Source organism: Athene noctua, chromosome 5, assembly GCF_965140245.1.
Source record: "Athene noctua chromosome 5, bAthNoc1.hap1.1, whole genome shotgun sequence".
In the NCBI taxonomy this organism is placed as follows: domain Eukaryota; kingdom Metazoa; phylum Chordata; class Aves; order Strigiformes; family Strigidae; genus Athene; species Athene noctua.
In genome coordinates this window covers 24556858-24568342 of record NC_134041.1, presented here as the reverse complement: position 1 = coordinate 24568342, position 11485 = coordinate 24556858, and the positions used below count along the sequence as shown (strand labels likewise).

The window sequence follows — 11485 nt, the reverse complement described above, 5'->3', positions numbered from 1 at the left end:
ATTTTTGATTAGCATATATGATTTCCTTACATGAATTTTATTTCAGCTTGCTTCTTCCAGGGCGGCTCCAGCTTTACATCTGTTGTTCTATGTCCCAGGCTCTTGCTGTGTTTGTGCGCTGTTCTTTGGTACCCAAGTATTGCCTTGTATGTCTGCCTTGAACTGTTGACGAAAATAGAAAAAAAAAAATCCCTATACCACCCGGGAAAGGGGAGGGGACTAAATCGCTGGGAGTTGCGGGTGGCGTCGCGGCTCCCCGCGCCGCCTTCCTCCTCCCGCGCCGCCTTCCTCCCGCGGCCGGCGGCTGCGCCGTGTCCCTCCCGTCCTGCCTGCCCGCGCTCGCTGCTCCGCCCGGCGCCGCTGCCTCCCAGCGCGGCTGCCCGGGGGCCCGGCCGCGCCTCCCGGGGCCCGGGGCGCAGCCTCAGCGGCAGCCCCAGAGCGGCTTCCGCCGGGCCCGGGCAGCGAGCGGCGGCCGCGGGCACACAGGCCCGAGGGGCCGGGGGAGCGCGGGGCCCCGCCCCGCCGGCTGCGCACCGCGGGAACGGGCCGAGCCTGGCCGAGGCCCTTCAGGTACCTTCGGGGGGCCGCGGGCCGGGAGCCGGAGGGTGGCTGTTGGCCGGGCGGCGGCGGGGGTTGCCGCTGACGGGGGCCCGGCCTGCGCGTTGTGCGGGCCGCGGCGCGCTGGCAGCGGTGCCCTGGCGAGGGGGAGCGGCGGGAGCGAGCAGGGGGCGGGGAGGCTGCGGGTCTTCTCCAGCCGAGGGGTCGGCACCGAGGCGGCGGGAGGAGGCCCGGGGGCTCCGCTCGGCAGCGCTTCACCGCTCCCGCCGCCGTGCCCCGGAGCCGGCCTGCGCCGGGCGGGCCGGGGCCAGCCCGACCCCCACCGAGCTGCGAGCGGGGCGGGCAGGGCAGGAGCAGCCTCCCGTCCCCGGCGAGGCTTGCAGGGGTGTCTGCCGGGGTAACGGCGCCGGAGCCTTGTCTCGGGGCCCGCAGGAGTTCTGCGCTGCCTTATCCGCTTCGGCGATGCTGAACTCTGCGCTGCCCCGCCGGTAGCTGCTGCCGGTTACGCTCATCCAGTCCTATCATACAATTTACCATTCTCGCGTGTTCTTGCCAGTGTTTTCTTTGGGCAAAAAATAACGTGACTGAAGTTTAACCTGCTTAAGCAGTTAACTGGAGAACTGAGTTTTTAAACGCCACCGGAGAATGCTTTTTTTCATGTTATAAGGTTGTTTAAGGTTTTTTGCACAGCATGTTACAACCTGAACTAAATATCTGATTTTCTTGTTATCCTTAGCGATACAGGATGCTGTTTCCTTTGGTTTTGTGTGCAGTTGTCCTAACAGGGAGTGGTAAAGTTCAAGATGATGAATGGATTGACCCCACGGATATGCTCAATTACGATGCAGCATCGGGAACAATGAGAAGACCTTACAAGGTAGAAAAAGAAAGGGTGCATGAATACGTGTCCCTCCCAGACAGTCCTTCAGGTCTTGCTGTTGAAAGATTGCCCTTAAATTGTGACATTAGAAAAGTATAGAATTATGGTCTTTATAAGGTTTTATAATGTTATATCTGAATCTATACACAGGAAGGTCTTGTGTCCGTTGTTAAAAATGCAAGGGACAAAAAAGTAGTCTATATTATTGTAAATAATTGGCTCAGGGCCTTTTACTAAGTTTCTGTTGCACACTGATCAAGTCACAGGCTTTTCACAGGTGGTGGTTGATTTCTGTAGGTTGTGGCTCCACAAGTCATTTCTCTTGAGAAGTACTGGGTTAAGCAGTTCTTGCTAGTCTTTCAAGTATTGTGTTAAATATCTTGAAAATTAAGTTCCTAGCTGATAAAAGTTGGAGGAGTTAAGGATAGCGATTGTATTTTACTTGAATTTTCCGTTTCCCCAGCATTATGGGAATAAAGCCCATCTATTGTGTGGGACTATTGTGCAAGTTAATGGTGGTTTGTAATGCTGGGCATCAGAGTTTTCAGAAGGAAGGTCAGAAGAGGGATTGAGTGTTGTACTGTTAATAATTCATGAACATTGAGGAGAAGGTGAAATATGAAAAGCTAGTTTTACCAAGATTAATCATCTCGGTTGTCTTGTACAAAGGGTGGACTCTATACATATATCATGAGATGCATATTGTTTATCCAGGACGTCTGTGCACACGTGGCGCTGCAAACTGTGGTTGGTTGTATGGGCACCCTTGATTTTTGTCATTCTTCAGCTTTCAAGCTTGGTTTTTCAATCTTGAATAATACTATTTTAACACTTCGAAACATAATTTTCTGAAATTTAAAAAAAGTGCAGACTGCATCATTTCTCTCCACAGAGTTCCCCTTCAGCTTCCACCTGCCCCATGTCCACATGATAGTCATTAGCATCCCTAAAATTCAGTAGCAGGCTTTGGAGTCTTTAAACTTGATGCCTAACTTGTTTGGCTTTTGTAAATAAAATATTAGGGAGTTTTACTGTTGTCTCCCATGAAAATGGAACTGCATCTTAAAGGAGAAAAATGATTGCTTTGGGTTAACCCACCTTTTCAGAATTTCTTTTCTGCTCTGCAGTGAGAGATTTTAGGTAGGCAAGCAGTGTGGGCCAGCCCAGGCCTTCAAAACCAAACTTTGTATCAGCAGGAGTTCACTGATCAGTCTGATGTTGAGCTTCCTTTTGGAGACTCTCCTCAATGTGCATATCTGGTTGCGTAGAAGCAGCATTGCTAAAACTAACCCTGAGCAATTAACAGGAAAAATGGGATGTTTCAGAGTGAAGAGGGAACATGAAAGGAAAGGCATGCACCCAGAATGGGGCTTTGTGTTTACTTTCAGTCTGACGGACGGCATGGCCAGCTGGGCTGGGAGTTTGACTGGCTGAAAACTGCCCCTTTTGCTTGCTGAGTCAGCTTCTAGCCGGACGATTATCTAATCTGATGCAGTGCGTGGCTCGCCAGCACTCAGAGGAGGTGAAAGGGCATGTGGGGGACCAAAGGGCAAGACCTCACCTTCTGAGGTCAGCATGCATTTAGATAAAGCAGCTGTCTGTTTGGAACCTAAAATAACAGCACAGAGGTTATCTGGAGCATCCTTGGGAGAGTGTTAGCAGCAAAGACCAGCAAGAGGTTTTTAGGTCCTTTCTGCCTTTTTAAGTGATCTGATTGTGTAAGTGTAACATGGCATATTGATCAATTTATTTGATTCTGAAAATATGTGTTTTTATTGTGTCATTTTAGGCAAACTATCATGACTCCGAGGATAAGACTGTAGATACAGTCAGTACTGAAATCTTACCAAGTTGTTCCAGGGAAGTAGATTCCTTGCGACAGAAGGTTTGTTATGGAATTTAAGAATATTTTCCAGCCTTTTATGGTTTGTGCTTTCTGATGATGCTTTTCTGTATATTACAGAACAGGTGTATTGCTGGCATAATTTGTGAGAGACCATGCATTATGTAGGGGGAGCCTCTTTTTTCAGAGGAGAGAATGGAAGTGATTTGAACTCAATTCCGAATTGCTGCTCTGCCTACCAAAGTCTATTTCCTAAAATGTTTTCTATCTTAACAGAAGTTGATAGGAGCTGCATGCTTCTGTCCAGTGTGAACAGTTTAAACATGGTGTCGGTGTTACACCACACTGCCAAAACCTAAGAAACCTGACCTTTCATTTCCAGTTGTTCAGTTCTGTTGGATTTTAAGGGGTGGATTGTGGGCACGGAGAACATGTTTGTGGCTGGCTGACCGTAACGTGCAGTGCTGCAGCTCTCTGAAGCCGCTGTTAAGACCCCTACGCTGCTGCTTCCTCTGGCATCAGGAGGATGTAGTGATGCTTCTGTAGCTACCGAAGACCCAATGGGATATATAATTTTAACAGTGTTTTAGTTCCTATGTTTTACAGTTCTCTTTTTTTTTTCTGATGTTAAACTTAAACTTCCAGTTCTTTAGTTTTTTTCTAGTCTTACTGAGGTTAGTATTCAAACCATCCAGTCCTGGCCAGCCCCATGGAAAGTAGTATCTTCAGCATATGCTTTTTATCTGGTGTACTAACCGTGGGATTATTGCTAAACTAAAGAAATGTGCCTCTGTTAATCCTGAGTTTAATGTGTTGGTAGTGTTTTATTTCTCCTGTGAACAAGCTGATTTGAACAAGAAGTGAATAAAATATCTTTACATTGCAGATTGCAGAGTGTGAGAAGAGGAATGCCAAATCACATGAAAGCCGTAGCTTTTATATTTTTAAGCGATACTTGAATAAGATTTTAAATGAAGCTGGAAAACTTGGCCTTGTAAGTATTTGAACAGTCATTAAAAATTAATTAGAATTCATATTCCTACTTTATGTGTTTTTGATCGTTAGCAAGTATTGATTAATTATTCTGACATACTTTAAATTAAAATGAAGGGAACTGAATTGCAAAGGAAAAAAATCATCGAAGTTTGTGTATCCAATGTTGCTGTTAGTTAGCAGTGTTTGCTCAGGAGACACAGCTGCCATTTGATCTGTAAAGCATCCAGAGGAGGACTATGTGAATTCAGAGTGTCTATCTAAATACCTCTTGCTGGGATGCAGCTGTAGTAATACCCTGTTCACTTCATGTTAATGGTGGTTAAACTTGAAAGAGACTGATTTTGTTTATTTGTTCATTGTAGACCTTTTAGGCTTTTGTTTTAGACTCTGCCACATGAACCAGCTAGGAATAGTAGCTTATTACAGTTTGCATATAACAACAACCTTACTACTTTATTATAATGCCTATGGAGATCTTTTTTTTCTATTCAGAGATAGAAGAATACATTTTTAGTAATAAGCAAAATTAGTATTTAGCAAGGAACATTATACTTAGCAATGTAAAATTTCTTATTTCAATATTTAATAGATTCTATCTGTATTGCCCAGCCATGATCAGGACACACATAGTGCATTAGTAGTTATTACTTGTTAATAAGAAGTGGTTCTAAAATTTTAATAACAGCTGAGAATTCACTTCACGGTTTATATTTTTGCTGTAGATTTCAAGGAGTACAAACCAGCTGAATTTGTGTTTTATATAGCTTAGAAGAATGAACAAAAAAGTTATAGAATCATACTGTGCTCGCTGTCCCATGTCTTCATCCTGCAGCCTGCTTCAAAAAGGTGCTGGTACATAATGAGGCTATATAATCAGGTTTTTTCATAGGGATACAGTTTTTCCTATGTACTTTTATTTCTGAATAACCAGCTTTTACTTTGTTTTTAATTCAGCCTGAGGAAAATGTGGACCACGTCCATTATGATGCTGAGATCATCCTTACAAAACAGACATATTTGGAGATTCTCAGGTTTCTCAATGAGGAAACTTGGCAGTCAGGTGCTGTGGATGATGCACTTAGTGACATTTTGATCAATTTTAAGCACCATGATTATAAAGCTTGGCACTGGAGATTTGAAGACACTTTTGGAATTGATCTATATAATATGTTTCTGGTAAGAGAAGAAGAAAAGAAAGATTTTTGTTGTTGCTTTTTAATTGCTGTTTTCTACAGTTTCTTTGTGCAAGTCTAGAAAATGAATATTACTATCTTAACTCCACATCTAAAGCAGTTCTTTCCATTGTACTTAGAGCGGGTCACTTTTTGTTTCATGGATGCTCAAGGTAGAGGCGATATATTCACCTGAAGTAAGAATTCAGGTTTTTTATTCCTGTGGTCGTCATTTCGTCTTGTAGATTTGCGTTTTGTTTTATTTTTTTTTCTGGTGTGTTTTCTGTTTTTCTCTTCCTGTCTTTTATGTCTGTTTTGTGTAACTCATTAGATCCTAGTACTTCCCTGTCACTTCAACTGACAGCTTGTGCACTGTAAATTTTCCAGGTTTGTCTCTTGTTCAAATAGATGGTGAAAGCTGTCGGCTTCTGCAGGAGTTGGAATATGTTTATATACTGAGACAAGTATATATTTGAGGTCTGAGATTTTATAGGTTGGAGGTTTTTGTGAATTTTATGAAAAAAATTACATAGTGTTGAAGAGAAGAGCATGACTCTGAAAATGTAATATTCTCTAAAATGGAATTATAAGGTGCTAAGATGAGGATCTATAATCACAGTATAGTTTAGGTCGGAAGGGACCTTTAAAGGTCATCTAGTCCGACCCCCTCTGCCGTGGGCAGGGACATCTTCACCTAGACCAGGTGGCTGAGAGCCCTGTCCAATCCAACCATGAATGTTTCCAGGGATGAGGCATCTACCACCTCTCTGGGCAACCTGTTCCAGTGTCTCACCACCCTCATTGTAAAAGATTTCTTCCTTATATCTAGTCTGAATCTGTCCTCTTTTAGTTTAAAACCATGACCCCTCATCTTATCCCTACATAACCCTGATCAAGAGCCCCTCCCCAGCTTTCCTGTAGCCCCCTTTAAGTACTGAAAGGCGGCAGTAAGGTCTCCCCAGAGCCTTCTCTTTTCCAGGCTGAACAACCTCAACTCTCTCGCCATAGGAGAGATGTTTCATCCCTTTGATCTTTTTTGTGGACCTGCTCCAACAGGTCCACATCTTTCCGGTGCTGAGAGCTCTAGAGCCGGGCACAGGACTCCAGGTGGGGTCTCACCAGAGTGGAGAGAGAAGCAGAATCACCCCCCTCAGCCTGCTGGCCACACTTCTTTTGATGCAGCCCAGGACATGCTTGGCCTTCCAGTCTGTGAGCGCACATTGTTGGCTCGTGTCCAGCCTTTCATCCACCAGGAGCCTCAAGTCCTTCCTGCAGGGCTGCTCTCAACCCCTTCATCCCCCAGCCTGTACTGATACGAGGGGTTGCCCTAACCCAGGTGCAGGATGTTGCACTTGGCCTTGTTGAACCTCCCGAGGTTCACATGGGCCCACTTCTCGAGCTTGTCCAAGTCCCTCTGGCTGGCGTCCTGTCTCTTGAGTGTGTTAACCACACCACTCAGCTTGGTGATGTCTGCAAACTTGCTGGGGCTGCACTCGATCCCACTGTCTGTGTCACTGGTGAAGATACTAAATGGTGCTGGTCCTAGAACAGACCTCTGAGGGACACCACCTTGTCACCAGTCTCCATCTGGACACTGAGCTGTTGGCCACTACAGGTAGTGGCCAAAATAATGAGTCAGAGTGTTGCAGGGCAGGGGCCATTTATTCTTACAATAGTACTTAACTTATGCTCTCATTAAAGCTCTTACTTCATAATTAGAAAATCAGCAATTAGACAGCTATCAACCTTTTCTCCTGTCAGTATAAGACCACTCTAACACGCACTGTGCAGACTAATCAACTTCTTGTTCACGCAGCGGTAACTTTTCACAGTTCAGTGTTGCAGCTGTCTGTTGTTTTTCCCTGCCACCTTGGCACAGCTCAGCAGTTTCTTATCTTTTTTCCAAGGCCTGTTTTCCATCAAAGGCCTGTTTCTCATCAAAGCCCTGCTGCTTCTCAGGGACTGTCCTGACAGGCTGATGTCTCTCCCACAACTACCCTCTGGATGTGACCATCCAACCAATTCCTCACCCACTGAACAGTCCGTCCATCAAATCCTTATCTCTCCAGATTAGAGAGAAGGGTGTTGTGAGGGACCATGTCAAAGGCCTTACGGAGGTCCAGGTAGATGACATCCGGTAGCTCTTCCCTAGTCCACGGATGCAGTCATTCCATCACAGAAGGCCACTAGGTTGGTCAGGCAGGATTTGCCCTTGGTGAAGCCGTGCTGGCTGTTCAAATCACCTCCCTGTCCTCCATGTGCGTTGGTATAGCTCCTGGGAGAGATGATCTGTTCCAGGATCTTCCCAGGCACAGAGGTGAGGCTGAGTAGTTCCCAGGGTCCTCCTATCTACCCTTTTTAAAAACGTTTCCCTTTTCTTAGTCACCAGGGACTTCACCTGACTGCCATGATTTTTCAAATGTCATCAAGATATCTGGCAACTACATCAGCCTGTTCCCTCAGGACTCTGAGATGCATCTCGTCAGGTCTCCTCAGGTGGTCTCGAACCTGGTGTTCTCTTACAGTGGGAAGGATTTTGTTCCTCCAGTCCCTGTCTTGCAGTCCATCTACTCGAGAGGTGCGGGAAGAGAGATTGCCAGTGAAGACCGAGGCAGAAGAGTTGCTGAGTATCTCAGCCTTCTCCTTGTTTGTTGTTGCCAGTTTGTCAGTCTTACTTATTGGGGGGGCTACTCTTTCTTGGACCTTCTTTTTTTGACTGCCATACCAACAGAAGCCCTTATTATTATTCCTTGCATGCATTGCCAAGCTCAGCTCCAGCTGTGCCTTGGCCTTCCGGACCCCCTCCCTACACAACCAGGCAGTGTCTCTGCACTCTGCCCAGAATATGTGTCCCTGCCTCCACCGCCTGTGCATTTCCTTCTTGCCCTTTAGATTGACCGGCAGGTCTCAACTCATCCATGCTGGTCTCTTGCCTTCCTTTCCTGGTTTCTTACACCTAGGGATCAAGAGCTCTGGCTTTATGGAAAGCGTCCTTAAAGGTCTGCCAGCTCTGTCCTGCTCCCTTGTACTAGGGGGTTCTGTTGACTAACTCCTTGAACAGCTGGGAGTTTGCTTTCCTAAAATTCAGGGTTCTGACTTTATTCTTCACCTGACCATATTCCTTAGGACTGCGAACTCCACCAGTGCCTGAGCACTGCAGCCCAGGCTGCCTCTGGTTTTGATGTCACTGATTAGCTCGCTTGTCTTTGTGACCAGCGGGTCCAGTGTCGCCTCCCCTCTGGTAGAGCTCTCTATTGTCCGTCTTAATAAGTTATCCTCAGTGCATTCCAGGAGTCTCCTGGATTGCCTACAGCTTGTTGTGCAACTTTTCCAGCAGATGTTGGGGTGGTTTGAGCCCTCCAACAGAATGAGAGACCTGGAGCAAGGAGGCTTCATCAGTAGCCCCACCATGATTGGGCAGCCTGTAGTAGACACCAACCACAAGGTTCCCTTTGTTGTCTCGGTCTCTGATTCTTACCCATAAACTTTCAATCTGCTCGTGCCTGTTGTTCAGAGACAGCTCTGCACACTCAGTCCATTTCTTCACCCCTTCTCCTGTCCCTTCTGAACCACCTGTAGCCATCAATATCCACACTCCAGTTGGCTGAAGCTTATCCCATCAGATAAGCTGAAGCTGTCTGAATAAAGCCTTACAGTTTGGAATATGCTAATGTGATCTTGAAAGTAGCCTGTCTAGTCTTGAGGGGGACCATGGAAGCCAAATGAAAAAAACTGTCAGTAGTGTAACCTCGCTGTTAGGGGTCCTCAGGTGGAAAGAGGCTGTAAAGTGCTTCTCTGAAGCCTCGCTGCTGTTAGCCAGAGTAGCTTTGGTAGGTTTGTCTCTTAACCAAACTGCGGGAGTTGGCAGCAGTGGTTCTGTGGGTCATACCAGGCACATTTTACTCAAGCACTGAATAATGTCAGTTTTGTAATGGTAAAGTACAGTAGGTAACACGATAAATACCGTAAGGGAAAAATAACTAAATATCACAAGAAACGAGCAATGCAATGTAAGGCAGTGGTAGGAATGACTACTGGTAATACCATGAAACTTTGCTGCCTTGTATTGCTGCAGCTACTTTGTGAAAGCAAGGAAAAATTCTCTCAACTGTTCTGTATAAATGACGCTAGTAAAAACAAGTTGGAAGTTCCTTTGTGTATACTGGCGGTAAGCTTGGAACATTTGAAATCTGGATCATCATTTTTTCTTGTTTTCTTTTTCAGATACTCTTGTGCTTAATGTGCATTGTAATTGTAATAGCTACAGAGCTCTGGACACGTATTCATTCGTTTGTTCAGCTAAAACGTGTCTTATTAATAAGTTTCCTCATCAGTTTTGCATGGAATTGGCTTTACTTGTATAAGGTAAGTTGCTCTGAAATATTAACGGCTTTTAGGCTTCAGATTCAGTTGTGGAGGGAGTTACGGTTATTTAATGTCTTTAGTTAGTGTATATGAAGCAGTAATTGACCACAAAATAAATAAGGACGAGCATTTTATTTTGCATGTTGACAGGTGTATTAGGTGTAAAGAACAAAAAATAAAAACCCTGTCAACTTTTATCTTGCCACAAAGGTGCACAAAATTCATAAAGCAGAACTGTGATTTCACTGCATGGGCAAGGGAGATGTGAACTCTTTCTAAAGCATCTGGTGGAAATCTTATGAAAATACATCGTGGGGTTTTTTTGTTTCTAACGATTCCTTGGCTGAACCTGTATTTAACATGGGGTAGACAGAGATAAATGCTTCATAAATGCTGACAAAGTAGCTGACTGTACAGTGGCATTGGTTTTAATGAGGAGGAATTCATGCTGCTAGCTCATAGCTGAACCACAAAAGCTTGGTCCTCACATCTTGGCATCAGAATTTTACTGCAGCTTGTCAAGCCCGAGAGTAGTGGAGTGCCAGAGAGTAGGGTGGCTCTGGAACAGAGTGGACTGCCACGCTCGAGTCACTGAAGAATATCAGAGTTTTTCAACAGATAATTTGACCTACTTGTTTGGAGTATCAGTTGCAGACTGTAAAGCAAAATTGTTAATGGGATTTATTTAAAAAATACAAGAGATTGTCCAGATGTTTTAATTAGTAATTGCATGGCAGCTGTTTCTGGTTTTAATCTAGAAACATTTTAAGGAAACAAGATGTCAGATTACTTTTGCTCTGAATTTACATCTTTGAAGTCTGTTCTTTTGTAATTAAGACACCATTTGGAGAATAACTCAGGGGTAGCCATCTTGGTAGGTTTTATCCATTCCCAGGAAGTACTTAGAATTTAACTGTTAAATTGTTTAGGTAGCAAACTTCTCTTAATACAGATTTCCCCAGGCAATTATCCCAGATCTGCCAGGAGCAACCATGGTTAGCTCCCATGCAGTGCTGCATGGAGGCTATATTATGTGGCCAGCACCACCTTGTTTTATGTTTTACAAGTCTTCCTCTTCTCCTGCAGCTGGCCTTTGCACAGCATCAAGCAGAAATTGCAAAAATGGGACAGTTTGATAACATCTGTGCTGAGAAGTTGGACTGGCGGGAAAGTCTTTTTGGTAAATACGTGTTACATTATTTTATAATAGTATTTATGATCATGAAATAGTCAGTAATAGTATCCAACAATACTCTTAAATTTTCCTGAGTAGTACACTGACTCTTCTTCAGCAATACGTGATTATGTGGTTTTACCACTTTACCATTCCATAAGACTTTATTTTCTAGGCCTTTGAGGCAGAGCGGATCACAAAACTGTTCTTGGAGCATGTCATGGTGTTACTTCTATGTGGTGTTTTTGCTTATAATTTAATACAACTTCCTTCCCCCAGTACCCTTCAGCTCTGTTTTTTGAAGGTAGGAGGGCGGGATTCAAGAAAAAGATTGGGTTTTTAGTCTTCCAGGCCTGTGAGTACAGTGGACTTCAGAAATTAGTCTGTGACTACTTATACTCGTGGTGTTGTTTTACAAAGCTGAATTTTTGCATTACCTGCTATTTGTTATCCATTGCTATAGCAGGTAGATTAATGATGGCAACTTTTAATGAGTA

General features: G+C 44.6%; 1 protein-coding gene across 2 annotated transcripts in view; it reads left to right on the top strand.

The window, feature by feature from the left end:
- The first annotated feature begins 280 nt into the window (after positions 1-280).
- Positions 281-11485, top strand: part of CLCC1 (chloride channel CLIC like 1) — an 18000-nt gene continuing 6795 nt past the window's right edge. For both annotated transcript variants that reach the window (XM_074906740.1, XM_074906739.1), the window contains exons 1-7: positions 281-570; positions 1295-1435; positions 3228-3323; positions 4168-4275; positions 5232-5453; positions 9674-9814; positions 10901-10994. In XM_074906740.1, the coding sequence (XP_074762841.1) occupies positions 1304-1435; positions 3228-3323; positions 4168-4275; positions 5232-5453; positions 9674-9814; positions 10901-10994 (793 nt within the window). In that variant the 5' untranslated portion in view covers positions 281-570; positions 1295-1303. The remainder of the gene's footprint in view (positions 571-1294; positions 1436-3227; positions 3324-4167; positions 4276-5231; positions 5454-9673; positions 9815-10900; positions 10995-11485) is intronic.